Genomic DNA, 17,725 nt, shown 5'->3' with positions numbered 1-17,725 from the left:
CAGGTCAGAGTCCAGTCAAGGCTGGAAACACTCACAGCACACTGCTGCAGTATAGGGTCAACATGTCAAGCCCTGGATATCCAATTGTAATTAGGTTAATCAAAGTGGGGAATAGTTTTGAATGTATTCTGATTTGACCTTTGACAAATTCTGCACTGCACACAGTCGATTTAAAAAAAAAAATGTATTTTTCTCCTTTTCACCATCATAGTGTGCAGTAAACTGAAAAAAAATGTCCGTAAAGAAAACAAGTAATTAAACAATCCAACCAAATTTCAGTGGAGTAAACTTGATGAGCCCTTACATTTCTGCATGATAATAGCTCTGCCAAGGGCGTGATGTTTGGCCCCGGCAGGCAGCTCAGTGTGTGTGTGTGTGTGTGTGTGTGTGTGTGTGTGTGTGTGTGTGTGTGTGTGTGTGTGTGTGTATGTGTGTGTGTGCAGGCACCGCTGTGTGTGTGTGTGTGTGTGTGTGTGTGTGTGTGTGCAGGCAGTGCTGGGAATCAGGAGAATCTGGAGCCAAGAGAATAGGTTCCCCCCACACACACGCCCACCATTCCACAGAAATCCCTGACTCAATCAATCAGGCAGTCTGCAAAGAATAAGCCTCGCCACACAAACACACTCACGCCTGCCTGCACACACACGCACACACACACACACACACACACACACGCACACACACATGTACACACACACACACGCACACTCGAGTTGAAGCCTGTTTACTTTTGCTCATGCATACTTCTGTGTACCTGCCAGAAACTGGCACGTCTTCATTCTGCGGCAGGTAAACGCACTGTACGTACACATCTGACTACCTCAGTCAGGACCCTGGCTGCTGGTCTGGTAGTGGCTAGCATGATAACATTAAACAATTATAAACCAAACAAACAATTAAAACAAACAAACAATTACACACATGTGCTAGATCTCCAGGGAGCACACACATGCCACTGATGAAAATGAACATCTGCTAGTCGCTTAGGGCAAAAGAATACATGTTAATGATCAGCCGAATTGACTTCATTACGTAAGTTAGGTGTCCATGCATCAGGATAGACTATGTAGACTCTATAATGCATCTAAGCCCCTCCGGCTCAGGTATGGCTCACATCCGGCTCAGATATGGCTCACATCCGGCTCAGATATGGCTCACATCCGGCTCTGATATGGCTAGGTTCATGGCAGCGCCATAAAAGAGTTAGCTGTAAACTAGGTCAGAGACGGTTTGGCAAATTACACTTGGCAGAACACCGACACACGAACATGTAATTACACAAAAGTGACGCACAACTAAAATTCAGACTGCTGCTTCCCTGTTCAGGACTGGTTAGGTAGTGTGTGTGTGTGTGTGTGTGTGTGTGTGTGTGTATCGAGGACCAGTCCCCGGAGAGGCTGGCTGTAGTCGCCTGTGGCCCAGCTCTGTGCCCTCAGGTGGGTGGGCATGAGGTCGCCCACGCGGGGCCTGCTCGTGTGGGCGTCATGTGAGAGCGCCATTGATCGGGCGCAGGACATAAAGCCTCTCCCTGTTCTCCATCCCTCGGGGCCTACGGGTCAGCCGCTGGGTGCGCATTCCTCAGGTCTTCAGTTCAGCGCGCCACACAAAGATCCACCATGTTATCAAATGATAATATTAGTAATGATATGATAATAAGCCTTCAGCTGTTGAGCTTTCAAAAAGTTTTTCCCTTTCCTTAAGTGTGTTTTTGGGCATGGTAGATGGTCTGCAAAGTTACAAAGTCCAAAGTACATGCCAGAGGGAGTTACTCTGTCCCACAGAAACCACTATTTCCAGATGCCTGAAGCACTTTGTTGGAAAAAAAGGAAAGATCCAGTAAGCAAGATAAAGACAGAGGGATTAAATGGGTGACTGTATGAAAGCACACACCCCAAATGTGCATGACATTTTTTTTTCAGGCACAAGGGTACAGCGGGTCGTCTGCACACACTTTCATAAGTTGAGTGAGTGGGACAATTTAAAATAAAAACACATTTACAAAGAAGACTTAAAACCATTTTTCATTTTATTCGGTTACAACTCAAATATTCATAATTTAAAAAGGTGGTCAGTTTACACCAGAGTCAACACAATCTCTTTAAACGGCACGTCTCAGGATTAAATGCATGGTTCATGCAACAGACACAAAACAGGCAAAACCAGTGAGCGTAAATCTGTAGTGTGTGTTTGTGTGTGTGTGTGTGTAAATCAGATTTTTCCAGTCACAGACCTACATACACCTAAACATTCATTACCCTTAGTGGAAAGTCTCTCTGATGTTGACAAGGTTCCTGCTAAAGGGCTCTGGATGGAAACACATCTGAGAACTAAGGCCACAAAAGCCAAAACTCTGCCTGTGTTGAGCGGAGCCTTTCTACAGCGTTACTCACACCTGATAGTCAATGAGTCATCAGCCCATACAGCAGGCAAATTTCAACCATAACAATATTCCTCTAACAGTCACAGCTCACATCTGATACTTTTAATTCTGTTTTAAATCAGGAGCAGGCTGGGTGAGGACTTCACACAGCTGTAGGGGTGAATGAGTGACTATCTCACCAAATGAATGAATGAATGGATGGATGGATGAATGAACGGATAGATGGATGGATGGATGGATGGATGGATGGATGAATGGATGGACGGATGAATGAACGAACGGATGGACGAATGAATGAATGATTGGAATTGCTACTTGGTCTTGTTTGTCCTGACCTTAACATTAAGGCTGGTCTGTTAAGTGTCCAGGGAAAACCATACCAAACTTTAAAAAAAAGAAATACATTTTTCTTGGTTTTGAAGAATCTATTAAAAATATATACATGCTTGCAGACTTAGAGCTGTAAACTTCATATAGCTAAATGCACAGAGCGGTCTTGTTTTCTTCCAATGAAACCTATTTATCGCAATTAACCAACGCTATTAACCAACCCTAGTAACCAACACTAGTAACTAACGCTAGTAACCTAGCTAGTTACTAACACTAGTAACTAACACTAGTAACTAACGCTAGTAACTAACACTAGTAACTAACCACTGGAGTGGCAACTGTGTGGTTTCATGTTCGGGGGCAGAGATGAACCATTTCAGCCTGGGCAGCAGGAGCCGCCACATCCAGATGACTCAGTACGCTCTGCCACCCTCTGCCACCCTCTGAGACATACTGACACTAGCGGCGTGTTCGCAGAAACCTAAAACACCAGCGCATCACGGCAAACACACGATTCACATGTGCCACAGCAGGCCAGGCACGTGCAGTACACACATTAATCAAGGCCTTTGATAAGGAATAGCTTCGCTGTACAGGTAAAAAAAACATCATTAGGACAGTACTTACACAGAGATATACAGTGAGATGGCCACCATCATTAGGACAGTACTTACACAGAGATATACAGTGAGATGGCCACCATCATTAGGACAGTACTTACACAGAGATATACAGTGAGATGGCCACCATCATTAGGACAGTACTTACACAGCGATATACAGTGAGATGGCCACCATCATTAGGACAGTACTTACACAGAGATATACAGTGAGATGGCCACCATCATTAGGACAGTACTTACACAGAGATATACAGTGAGATGGCCACCATCATTAGGACAGTACTTACACAGAGATATACAGTGAGATGGCCACCATCATTAGGACAGTACTTACACAGCGATATACAGTGAGATGGCCACCATCATTAGGACAGTACTTACACAGAGATATACAGTGAGATGGCCACCATCATTAGGACAGTACTTACACAGAGATATACAGTGAGATGGCCACCATCATAAGGACAGTACTACACACAGATATACAGTGAGATGGCCACCATCATAAGGACAGTACTTACACACAGATATACAGTGAGATAGTCACCATCATAAGGACAGTACTTACACAGAGATATCCAGTGAGATGGCCACTATCATAAGGACAGTACTTACACAGAGATATCCAGTGAGATGGCCACCATCATAAGGACAGTACTACACACAGATATACAGTGAGATGGCCACCATCATAAGGACAGTACTACACAGAGATATACAGTGAGATGGCCACCATCATAAGGACAGTACTTACACACAGATATACAGTGAGATGGCCACCATCATTAGGACAGTAGGGGAGAGTGGGGTGAGATGTGCCAGTTTTTACTTAAAGTGACTTTTGAGCGAGGCCATGACAGTAATGCTTCCAACTAAAATATGTACATATATTTCAGGGTGTGGTACATCTTTGGGAACAATCACTTTGGATCTGAAATATAGTATTTTAGAAATATAGCTTTCTGAAAAAAAGTGGTCTCATGGCACAACTTGCCCCCGTTGCGGGGTAAGTTGTGCCATTAAAGAGAATACATTGGGGTAAATTGTGCCATTGATTATTGAAGTAAAACAGTATATTTGCATCTCAGAAACGGTTTTGCTATATAAAAGCTAGACAAATTCAATGCAAAATTACTCATTTAAGGTTTATTTAAAGTTATTTTTCAACAACAAAAGCTGATTTTGTACAAGCCTTTTGCGCCACATGAGCACATAAAAGGTACATTTTATTAAACAAGGCCTAGAGCTTCCTGAACACATCAGAACAAAGTTGAGTTGAGTCAATTCTATTTAAAGTTAATTTACATGAACACATGTTCAGATTAATTATCATAAGGACAGTACTTACACACAGATATACAGTGAGATGGCCAACATCATAAGGACAGTACTTACACACAGATATACAGTGAGATGGCCACCATCATAAGGACAGTACTACACAGAGATATCCAGTTAGATGGCCACCATCATAAGGACAGTACTACACACAGATATACAGTGAGATGGCCACCATCATAAGGACAGTACTACACAGAGATATACAGTGAGATGGCCACCATCATAAGGACAGTACTTACACACAGATATACAGTGAGATGGCCACCATCATAAGGACAGTACTACACAGAGATATCCAGTTAGATGGCCATCATCATAGTGCAACATACAGCTGCTTGGCAGAGAATCCTAAACAAGCTATATGTAGAGAACATTGATTTCTGTACTAAAGACAAAGCCCTTTGGGAGATGTTCTCTGTTTCTGTCTCTCTCTCTCTGTCCTTCACACACACACACACACACGAGCACACACACACTTCCTCCCTTGTTGCAGCGTGAGGATGGAAACAGACGTATTTACATTGACTTCAGACAGAGTGTCTGTTTCAGAAGGGAAAGGGTGCAGTATTATGGTCTGGTTTCCACAGGAACGCTCCCTGTCTGTCCTCCCACTCAGCCAATCAGTGGCGAGCACACCCTGACCCCCGTGACCCTGACACAGAAGGTGGGATGCATGCACTCCCTGGACAGACTCATCACAGCATCCACCCACACACACACACACAAACACACACACACACACACACACACACACACACACACACACACACACACACACACACACAGTACACTAAGGCCCAGGCAACAGGCAGACACGCTCAGGATGTTTCTAATAATTAATCTGACACTTAGACACTGTGTTCCAATAAAAAAAATGGAGTACAACAATCTGTTGTTTTAGCGTTTGTTCTGTTGTTCTTGTTCCTCTATCTGCCATTAAACACAACTTTTCAAAATGTTGAGAAAAAGAAAACCTTTAAAGACTCTTTCGTATCTGCTATAGGCTTATTTCCAATTTCCACCACTGAAGTTTAATGTGTAAAAAAGCACCTAGGACATTGAGATCAGTGTGCTGCTGCCCTCTTGTGGGCAAAGTTGGTTATAACCCAGGTTGTGAGTTCAATGACTATTCTATTTCAAGATGTCAGTGTAGTTTCCCATTTACTCAACCAGATATAGCAAAACATTACATCACAATATCCTCCCCTTACCATTTTCATGATAACTTCCTAAATTGTTCACACAGAATAGGACAAGAAAAGTCACACTTTATCACAGCATTGATAAATTACTTGTCAGTAAAAATATGTTCCACAATAAAAAAAGCACATAGCACAGGCTATCAAAAAACACATAGGAACCATTGTGCCATTGGGTCATGTCCACTAAGACTTCTTTTATAAGGTCAGAGTGAGAAAGTTGTGGTTAAAATGTTTTCAAAATGTTTTCAAAAGCTTTTTAAAAAGACAAAAAAAGAGTTCAGTACCTCCCCTCCATCAGACTCCACTTCACGGAAGAACCTCCCCACCATGACGCCAAGGTCAAGTTCAAGTTCAAGTTTAAGGTCAAGGTCACGTTCAAGTGCAAACGTAGAGCACAGGAGAGAGTGGCCCAGATTGGCCACACTTCTCTGGCAGGTCCCGGAGCCACATCCTTCACTAAGTATAGGGATGGGCTAGGATAACGGTGGGAGAGGAGAGGGGCTCGAAATTGCCCGGCAGAGGGGCAGAATGTTCAACAGACGGGGACTGATCCCGGACAGGGTCCCACTGGGGCTCCGCAGGTTCCCGGGGGACCCCTCTGGTTTCGGGGGGCCCTCCCCTGGGCCCCGGGGGCCGCTGCTGCTGCTCCTGAGGATTGGCTGGGTCGTCCTGCATAGTCTCCTCTGAGACCTCAAGTGTGTCCTGCAAAACAACACATACACACACACACACACACACACACACACACACACACACACACACACACACACACACATTACTGTGTTGACTAAACTACACAAGGATAATAATAGGGTGTTATACTGAAGACCTCGTGTGCACACTACAACAGAAAACACAGAATTTTGATCTAAGTGTTGACGACGCATAAGACATGCTGTAAGGATAATATGGTATTATATGGACCATTAGGAACACAAAAACAAGAAACAACTCATGAGGTCACAAATGGCACAAAACACACAAGGACAAGAGGGATGCTATGGAATGTAGGTGAAATGACCTGATGGGTGTCAAACAAAGAAACAAACAAAGAGACATCAACAACAAATCATCTACAAACAAACCATCCAGCAATACTGATACTCAAGTTCACACACACTAGACACACACTACACACACTAGACTACAGACACTACACATGGGGAGGCGAGAGCAATAGAAATTATGATGGCTTTTCATTAAGGATCTTATCATTAAGGATCTCATCATACAGGATGTTTTTGATTAAGGATATTATCATTAAGGATCTTTTTATTAAGGATCTTATCATTAAGGATATTTTGATTAAGGATATTTTCATTAAGGATTAATATTACTTTTGATACTTTAATACTTCATGTGCTGTAGACTGAGTAATCCACACCTGTCTAAACTTGATTAATTACATTATTACACTACATCAGTATTGATCACATTTTAACGCTAAAAAGACTCTAGAGGTCAAACCAAATGAAGTATAAAAGAACTTGGAAAATAATTAAACCAACCATGAAAGAATGACGTAAAATATCGACCAACTATCCTTGACTGTGGGTGTATAGCGTTACAGACCAGACACATGTAGAGATAAATTATCTCTATACTGACACCTAGTGGTGACTGTGGCTGCATGGCATCGCAGACCAGACACATGTAGAGATAAATGATCACATTACTGACACCTAGTGGTTCAATAGCTTCATGTTCACTCTTTTCAAGGCAGTAAATAATGGCAGTGAAGAGATCCTTAATCACAACCATTAAAGCGACAAACATTATAATTACACATGACGCAACACACTGTGGTAACAGAGAAAAGCAAGAACGCTGGAAGTCAGATATGAAAAATCCAGGCTCACCTCTCTTCAGAGATCGTAAGGGAAGCATGGAAGGAAAGATGGCATTAGAACCTCAGCTAAATCAAACCAACACTTGAAACACGATACAGGTAGAGAGCATTGTGTGTGTGTTTATGCTTGCCACATCCATGCGGCCGTGTATAGGAGACAAACAGGCTTGTTGTGGCTTTAGGCCGTCTGGGTCTTTGGCAGATATCTAGAGTAGAAACACTGACTACAAGGACTCCTCTCAAACAGTTCCTACAAAGTGATAACTCAGAAACTACTTCTGTAAATGAGTCATCTTAAGTGTTTGACCCATTTAAAAATCTAGTTTCTTAAGTGTTTTTGACTCATTTACAGAACTGGTTTCCGAGTTAACTTTGGTGCTTTTGACTCATCCCTCCTTCTGTCTTTGTTTTCATCGTGTATTTCCACTTGTGCATTTTCCCTTGCTTTTCTGTCCTTAAAGGTGTAGTGCATGATTCATTCGATACACTTTTTGTCAAATTCAGCTTATTCCTCCCCTAGCTGACGTTCAGCACTTGCACTCAAAATAACTCCTGTGTTTGTAAACAGTCCTGGCTCGGTGGGAAAAAAACATAGTGGCCTGGACCACAGACGGCACCTAATAATAAGATCTTTCCATTTCCTGCTCACCCTTTCTTTTCCTCTCTCTCTCTCTCTCTCTCTCTCTCTCGCTGTCCCTCCCCCCTCTCTCTCTCGCTCTCTCTCGCCCCCTCTCTCGCCCCCTCTCTCTCTCTCTCTCTCTCGCTCTCTCTCTCTCTAGCCCCCTCTCCCTCCCTCCCTCCCATTCTTCCTCCCTCCCTCTCTCTCTCCCTCCTCTCTCTCCCCCTCCCCCCCCCCCCCCTTTCTTCCCCCCTCCCTCTCTCTCTCCCTCCTGCTGTACCTGCAGTGGCTGTGTCTCTGTCGGAGGGCTTCTCCTCGCCATGACGACCATCTCCTGGATCTGGTAGAGGGCGAAGGCGATGGTGACCCACGGGGACCCTGAGATCACCCAGGCGGGTTTGCTGACGTCCTCCTGCTCCTCCTGGTGCTTGGTCTTGCGTGGCGGTAGCCGGTGCTCGGGCTGCGGCGTCTCGGGGTGCGTCTGGTCCTGCGCCAGGTCGATGGTGGCAATGGGCACAGGGCTGGAGGGCACCGGAATGTTCTCGGCCAGCATGCGGTCCTTGCCCCCCGTGCCGCCGCGCTCATTCTGGTCGATCAGGCACTGGATGAGGGCGAAGATGATCAGGATGACCAGCGAGGTCATGCCCACGCCTCGGAACGTCTCTGCCGCACCTGACAATCACAGACACAGATACAGACACAGATCAGACACACAACAGAAATCACACACAGTACAGAAATCAGACATGACAGACACGCAGATGTTCAGACATTACAGACACAAAAAAGAACACGGCAACAGCAACCAGACAAGATAAACACCACCACAACGCAGACAGACACACAACAGACCACAGACACACAGCAGACCTCAGACACACAACACACCCCAGACTCACAACAGACCCCAGACACACAACATACCCTAGACATACAACACAGACACACAACAGACCCCAGACTCACAACAGACCTCAGACACACAACAGACCACAGACACACAACAGACCCCAGACTCACAACAGACCCCAGACGCACAACAGACCCCAGACACACAACAGACCCCAGACACACAACAGACCCCAGACACACAACAGACCCTAGACATACAACACAGACACACAACAGACCCCAGACTCACAACAGACCTCAGACACACAACAGACCACAGACACACAACAGACCCCAGACTCACAACAGACCCCAGACACACAACAGACCCCAGACTCACAACAGACCCCAGACTCACAACAGACCACAGACACACAACAGACCTCAGACACACAACAGACCCCAGACTCAAAACAAACCCCAGACACACAATAGACCCCAGACACACAACAGACCCCAGACACACAACACAGACAGACACAACAGACCCCAGACACACAACACAGACAGACACACAACAGACCCCTGAGACAGAACCTCCAGACAGGACAGGAGAACCAGTGAGCTCACACAAGAAACTCCACAGATTAGTCTAACACAGCATTAGTCTATTAATCATTGAGAACTATATGATCTTATCCCGGTTTTCTCTTTATGTGTAAACAGAGTGTGTTATCTTGTGTGTTCTGTACGGAGTGTCCACATTACACACTAAACAAATTACTCACACACTTAACAACATTTCCAGGATGTAGAGTGCCATGTGGATAATCATAAAATATATTACAGTAACAGGTCAAGGGTGTGACTCAAGAGTTGAGGAGTACCCTACCGTGGGAAAAAAAACGATATCCTGCTAAGATACATTAGCTCAGCGACAGCAATACCAGTACCAGCAATAACTCAGTCAGTCAGTTATTTGTCTAAGTCGTTTGCCTTGGCTTATTTCCCACAGCACAGCAGCAACAGTAACCCCAATGTTAACATCAAGCTGATCTTCCAAAGTTATAATCCAACAATAACGACAGTAAGAGTAGTACTAATACCAGAATTAAAATCTAATATTCAAAAGTTAGTGGCCAATTCCCAAAATGGAACAACACAACAACAACAACAACAACACACGAACAGCAAACAACACCATACAACAAAAACACACAACACCACACAACAACATCAGACAACAATGAGATGACAGTGACTAATGGGATTTATGGGCGTCTCCTTACCGAAGTAGTTGACGAAGACTCCGCCCACCATGGCTCCGCAGCCCCGCCCCAGCCCCAGGTGGAGGCCCTGAAGGATGCCCTGGGCGGAGGTGCGGAGGGCGGGGGGCACTGCGGCGCTCAGGTAGGAGATACACGCCGCCCACACTGCTGCGTGAGTCACACCTGGGGGGGGGGGGGGGGGGGGGGGGCAGGTGAGACTCACACCAATACTGCCATACAGGGGTAGTTCATAACAACATTTAAAGGAATAGTTCACCCAAATAATACTAATTCTGACTGATCTGCTCTATCTTTCTTTTGGGGGGAATTTAGGGCAGATTTAGAGGGGCAGTTCACCCTACACTCAGTTCAGTTTTTGGGGCGCAAAACAGGAACTTTATTCAGTAGAGAGTTTCAGTACAGACCAGAGGTTTTTTTTCTCTATGCTACCGGCGGTTAGTACAGCACTTTTCAGACTTGTACGTGTCGGGATACATGCATGTATGTATTTATACTATACTATACTTTAACATGTATGTAAACATGCTCTCAGTCGATATGTTAGACTTTCCATCTGAAGCATGAGAACAAAGGGTGCAGGGACCAAGGGTTGTATTCAGATAAGGAATGGAGAAAGAGTTATGGCATGCCTACATATCAGCATAGGTGCTTGACCTCTTATAGATTTCTGTTGTAGGAGAGAACATTGCTTTAAAGGGCCGTGCATTCCTTGTATGCAGAGGTGGGTAATAACACGTTACCTTTAATCCGTGTACATTTAGGGCATAACCCCACATTTGAGCAGAATCTAATACATCTGCCTAATAGGCGTCATAAATATCATCATGTGAAGTTACTTACTACTGGAGACACATTTTTACTCTTACTCAAGTCATTATTTTGATGGGTACTTACTTATACTGGAGTCAATATTATTACAAAAGTAAGAAGACTTTTAGTTTATTTATTATTGTTATACAGTAACAAGACTTTTAGCTTATGTCATTATTATTACAAAAGTAAGAAGACTTTTAGTTTAGTCATTATTATTATAAAGCAACAAGACTTTTAGTTTAGCCATTATTATTATTATTGTTATTAAAGTGACAATACTTCACTGGAGTACAGCGTTTGCTTACTCTACCCATCTCTGCTAGCACGAGCCTTAAGTCAGCAGTTATCATTTTAGAGGTTCAGACCTCATGAAACCGTGTCATCTCGCCTCAACATGGCGGAAGTGATGCCCCATATCTCACCCCACTGTTGCAACGAGACCTTAGCCCTGAGACCAAACTCAGGATTATGGAAAACAATAACACTTCACAAGTAACATTAGGGATTACAAACACAGTCAGTGAAGCTGTGGTCAATCAGCAACGTATAAGAAATCAAAAGTATCAATAATCATCTCTGGACCTACATGCTTTAACAATGATACACACCACTGAAAGGTGCAAACAAGAGCAAACAGTTAAACTGTTATATTTCTCTCTCTCTCTCTCTCTCTCTCTCTATGGGTAACCACATCCTGAGCAGAAGTGGCGGTTGAGCCAGAGACAGAGAAAAAGGGAGATTAAAAATACACTTGAGTGTGTGTTTGAGAGTGTGTGTAAGACTGTGTGAGTGAGTGTGTGTGTGTGTGTGTGTGAGTATGTGTATGTGTGTGTGTGTGTGTGTGTGTGTGTGTGTGTGTGTGTGTGTGTGTGTGTGTGTGTTTGTGTGTGTGTGTGTGTGTGTGAGTGTGTGTGTAGAGTGGGTCCTGTTCAGGTAAAGCAGTACAGCCTGTTCATCCTTCAGGCTAGAGGCGATCACACACACCGGTCCGGTCAGGTCAGGAGGGAGGAGCTAGCTAGGCTCCCTCAGCGCAGAGAGCCAATGGGATCAGTCTCTACTGGAGGATGTTTGAGTGATTTTAATCATCTGTTTGCTTCAAGGCGTGAGAAACAAAACCAGTTTGCCCGTATCCATGCTAAAAGTCAATGAGCTAAACCTCACTGCGAGACCTACTCCACCCTCTCTAAGGCGTGTGTGTGTGAGAGAGAGAGAAAGAAAGAGAGAGCGAGAGAGATAGAGAGATAAAGATAGAGATAGAAAGAGACAGAGGGAGACAGAGAGAGGGAGAGAGAGAGAGTGTCCAACTGTTGATCTCACAGTCAGCTAGACCACCAGGCTTGTCCTATGACTAATCTATTCCAAGAGCACCAATCAAATAGAGCTCAGACCTCTGCAGGATCACTGGCCTGGGTGCTACATGTCTGCTCAGACCTTTTGAGGAGCACTGGCCTGGGTGCTACATGTTTGCTCTATATCTCTGGCTGGTTCTCTGGGATTCAAATTAGCACATAGGCCCCTTCGCAACCGTTCACATTTTTACCACAGAGGCTCGAAATGCCACTTTGCCGGCTCTACTCCGGCTGCTCTTGGCTCTCGGCCGGGCAGAGGAAAAGGGTGTGAGATAAACTGGCGCTGAAAATAACTGACCTGACACGAACTCGCCGAGGGAGGCACAAAGGCCTCATTTCCGGCACTTCCTGAAACGCGGGTGACCCCACGTGACCCCGCCGCCAAGGTTACCAAGCTACCTCATACCTTGCAGCACCTCCATGGGCAGCACGATCCAGGCGTTCTCCAGGTAGGAGATGTACAGGTAGCGTGCCGTGTTGCAGGCCAGGCCGATGTACAGTACCCTGAGAAGCACAAACAGAACCATGGGTCAATCCTAATGTCAGAAAAAAGCAAAACAAAAAACAACAGATATCATTTACAAATAGATTTCAGACAAAATCAAAGAGCTCTTTCAATTATACTGCATCACTGATTGGAAGTCAAAACGCAACTCTGTGTGTTTCAACAATTCATCTAAATTCCATTCACTGTAACAGAAAACATAGCATGACCCTGGTGTGTTGGTTTGTCAAGCTCCAGTGAAAAGCTAGCAGGATTGGCGTAGCCGTAGAGTGTGTGTGTGTGTGTGCATTGGCGTAGCCGTAGAGCATTGGCGTAGCCGTAGAGCCGTAGCGTAGCTGGAGCATCTGATGTTGACAGCAGACAAAGACAAACACAGTGTGTCTGTCTAGAGCAGCCCAGCTGACTCATAGGACTCATTGGACATGAGAGAGATGATGTCCCTATTCCCCTCATAGGACACGAGAGAGAGGACGTCTCTATTCCCCTCATAGGACACGAGAGAGAGGACGCCTTTATTCCCCTCATAGGACACGAGAGAGAGGACGTCTGTATTCCCCTCATAGGACCAAGAGAGAGGGCGTCTCTATTCCCCTCATAGGACACGAGAGACACGAGAGAGAGGACGCCTCTATTCCCCTCATAGGACCAAGAGAGAGGACGTCTCTATTCCCCTCATAGGACACGAGAGACACGAGAGAGAGGACGCCTCTATTCCCCTCATAGGACACGAGAGATACGAGAGAGAGGACGTCTCTATTCCCCTCATAGGACACGAGAGAGAGGACGTCTCTATTCCCCAGTTGAGACACGAGAGAGAGGACGTCTCTATTCCACTCATAGGACACGAGAGAGAGGACGTCTCTATTCCCCTCATAGGACACGAGAGAGAGGACGAGAGAGAGGACGCCTCTATTCCCCTCATAGGACACAAGAGAGAGGACGTCTCTATTCCCCCATTGAGACACGAGAGAGAGGACGTCTCTATTCCCCTCATGGGACACGAGAGAGATTACGTCTCTATTCACCTCATAGGACACGAGAGTGAGGACGTCGCTATTCCCCTCATAGGACACGAGAGAGAGGACGTCTCTATTCCCCTCATGAGACACGAGAGAGAGACACCCTATTCCTTCAGCAGGGCTCCAGAGTCTCTGATGTGCCTGATGAGTGTGGAGAGTCTCTGAGAGGGCTTTGTGTCTGACACAAAAGCCACCAGTGCAGAGTCCAGTCCAGTGCTAACAGGGAACCCTGCCATCAGAGGAAATGGGCCACCGCCTGGTCTCATGAAAAGCCAAACGACAAGCGACATGCACACACACACACGCGCGCACACACACACACACACACACACACACACACACACACACACACACACACACACACAAACACACAAACACACAAACACACAAACACACACACACACACACACACACACACACACACAAACTCTCATCCTCACGGAATTATGTTAACCTTTCTACTGAAGCCAGCTTCTGGCCTGCCTAAAGCATGAAATACTCATCTGACAAATGATCTTACGCTCTCCAAAGCTTGCTGGCTGCCTTCGCAAAACCCTCCCGAACCATTGGCTGGAATGTGACCTTGCATAGCTTAACAGGTGCAGCGGTATGTTACCGGAGCTGGCTTTCCAAAACTCAGGCGTCCTAGCCTACTGCCTCTGAGTCACCCATCACATGGCCTTCATCTTAAGCAGCACAGAGCTCCATTCGGGCCTTGGCTGTGGATATCTGGTTAACTTTAAGCAACATTACAGCAGTGGCTCCAGAGCCAAACATATTCCTTGTATTCAGAACAAAGAAGTTCAACCACAATAATACATGGCAATAATAAGTAATATGCCAGTCATATTTGTATATTTTTATTAAACCAGTGCGTATTATCTCATGCCAGTCATATTTGTATATTTTTATTAAACCAGTGCGTATTATCTCATGCCAGTCATATTTGTATATTTTTAAAACCAGTGGCATAATGAGCCCAGTGGAGATCCTGAGGTGCATTTACTAGTGAGGCTTTTCAGATGGCAGTGCTCCTAAGACAGCGTCACACGCCTCTAAGAGGCTAGTGACATTAATGTACCCGAAATATGGAAGGAAAATTTAATTGCTTCAATTATTGACGGCTTGCTGTAAACTTATGTTGACTTGCGAGCCAATGTCAAGAGAGAATGTTTAGTTAATTCTCTACTGCAGAGATAGTAAGTTATTTGTATGATGGACGCAATAAATATGTTTATGGGCCTCACCAACAGACAAATATACAAACTAGACTTGTGTATTTCCCTTATATGAATGCAGAGATGCAGCTTAACAACTTGTCCCTCCTTGAAGCTCCCACAGGTGACTTAGGCTACATAATGTGTCCAGAAGGTAACAACCGTTTTAAATAAAAAAAAACAAAAATAACCAAAAATATTATTCTCTCAATATTTTTACTCAACTTCCTCTAGCTGCACCTCACACAAAGCGTCTCACCTGATGTGTCCTATGAGCTCGATGAGCTTGTGACTGGGTTAGGGTTAGTGTTAGACGCTTCGTGTCTCACCTGATGTGTCCGATGAGTTCAATGAGCTTGTGGCTGGTGAAGTAGGCTGCAAGCTCGGAGACGTGGCTGAGGATGGAGCAGACTCCGAACAGGGTGGTGGTTCCCTTCAGGTCCTCCAGGTGCCAATACAGGAAGGTGAACACGAAGCCGTAGCCAAAGCCCATGAACCAGGCCACGAACAGCACCGTGCCGTACCGCACGCTACACAGCATCCGGATCAGGTCCGAGTAGTGGAACGTGGTTGACGATGCCGAAGCTTCCTGCTGTGCATCCCCGTCGGTGGAATCGGTGACGTTCCGGGCCACCTGGGGCATCTCGACCTCCGTCGGCTGCTGGTCCTCCCCCGGTCGGTATTCCAGGCCGCTGAACTGGAACTGGGTCCCCACCAGGAAGGCCAAGCCCATGAGGACCCCGAACACGATGAAGGCGATGTTGTAGTTTTTATACTCCGGCTCCGTGCAGCCCACACCCTCGATGGGGATGCTGATGTGCGTGTGGTCGATCCATATGCCCACACACAGCATGGCCAGGCCCCAGCCCAGCGAGCCCCACATCCTCTGGAGCCCGTAGCGGTCGCGGTGGCGGCCCAGGTTCTGCAGGGTCACCGTGTCCACGATGGTGACGGCCGGCGCACTGAAGAACTCGCCTACGATCACCACCAGCAGGATCGTTAGGAAGATGGCCTCCACCTGTTCTGGGTCGTAAATGATCGTGGGCCTTGTGGGAGCTGGCGCAGTTGTTGTGGTGGTGGTGGTTATGGTGGTGCTAGGGGTGGTTGGCATCATTGTCGTCGGATCCGTATCTGGGGTCGTCGTGTCATTAAAGGCTGAAGGAGAGGCGGTGTCATTGTTGGATGCAACGTCAGAGCTGTTTGCTGATGTGACGTCCACTGTTTCACCCAAACTGGTGAGGTTGGCTTCTCGTTTGATCCTGTTGGGGGCGCCATACTCAGTCTGAGAATCACTGAAATGATAAGGCCAGTCCTTCTTAAACAAATCCCGTTGTGACCTGGTGAGATTGCCTGAGCTGATGTTTCCTGGTGTGATGTTGCCTGGTGTGACGATGCCTGGTGTGACGTTGCCTGGTGTGACGTTGCCTGGCATGACATTGCCAGGCGTGACGTTGCCCGGCGTGGCGATGCCTGGCGCAGGTGGTGCAGCCATCGTTGTGAGGTCCATCTCGTCGGTGGGGTTGCCGGGCAGCGTGATGTTGGCCAGTGGGGGTGTCGTGGTCGTAACCAGCACCCCTGAGCAGGTCATGTGCGCCGGATGGGAGAAGCTAATGCCGCAGTTGAACACCAGCCAGCACAGGACGGAGAACAGCAGCACGGCCTTGCCCTGGCGGTAGCGATCCGCCACAACCCCCCAGAAGGGGGCGCTGCAGAACTCGATGAAGTAGCGGATGCCCACCAGCAGCCCGCTGTGGCTGGGCGTCATGCCCAGCTGCTTGTAGTAGACGGGCAGGAGGGGGTGCAGTGAGCCGTAGGCAGCGTAGAAGAAGAAGTAGAAGATCTTAGAGACCAGGAGGCGGCGGTTGATCCTCAGGCATGTCCTCTGGCAGCAGCCCAGCTCTAGGGACTGAGAAGGGGGAACGGAGGCAGGGGGCAGCGGGTCCGTGCCCACCTGAGGGGCGGGGGGTGACGGATCCGGGTGCAGTTTGAGGGAAAGGGCGCCAAAATGCTCGGACAGTCCATGCTTCCTCTTCGGCTCCTCCTCGTCATCAGTTAGTATAGCCACTCTGTCGTCAGAGGCCATGGCTGTGAAATATGAGTGGAGGATAACAGAGTGTGTTATTAATGTAACATCTTTGTCTATGAAAATACTGAAGGTACCTTTTATTAGAAATTGTCTACAATTTGTGTTTTTTCACTATGATTTGGATTTAAAAATGTGTATTGAACCTCCTTTTGCCATTAACAACTTTGCATGAGGTCATTTAGCAGACGCATTTATCCAAAGCGACTTACAAGGAACAACTTAAAACTATTCAAACAGCCACTCAACATTCCAACACAACTTGTTTCTTTGTCT

At 46.3% G+C, this 17,725-nt stretch overlaps 1 protein-coding gene across 1 annotated transcript; it reads right to left on the bottom strand.

Moving 5' to 3' along the window:
• Positions 1-6,331: 6,331 nt before the first annotated feature.
• On the bottom strand, positions 6,332-17,449 carry LOC308362680 (major facilitator superfamily domain-containing protein 6-A-like; the record flags this gene model as incomplete). The annotated part of the gene is made up of 5 exons (XM_080835409.1): positions 6,332-6,577; positions 8,624-9,015; positions 10,464-10,625; positions 13,032-13,129; positions 15,696-17,449. The coding sequence occupies 5 exons, from the start codon at positions 17,447-17,449 to the stop codon at positions 6,332-6,334; spliced, it is 2,652 nt and encodes an 883-aa protein (XP_080691535.1).
• Positions 17,450-17,725: the final 276 nt, after the last annotated feature.

Source organism: Sprattus sprattus (genome assembly GCF_963457725.1).
Source record: "Sprattus sprattus genome assembly, chromosome: 3".
NCBI classification, from domain to species: Eukaryota; Metazoa; Chordata; class Actinopteri; order Clupeiformes; family Clupeidae; genus Sprattus; species Sprattus sprattus.
The sequence above is the reverse complement of the archived record's forward strand: the minus strand, read 5'-3'. Positions and strand labels throughout refer to the sequence as shown.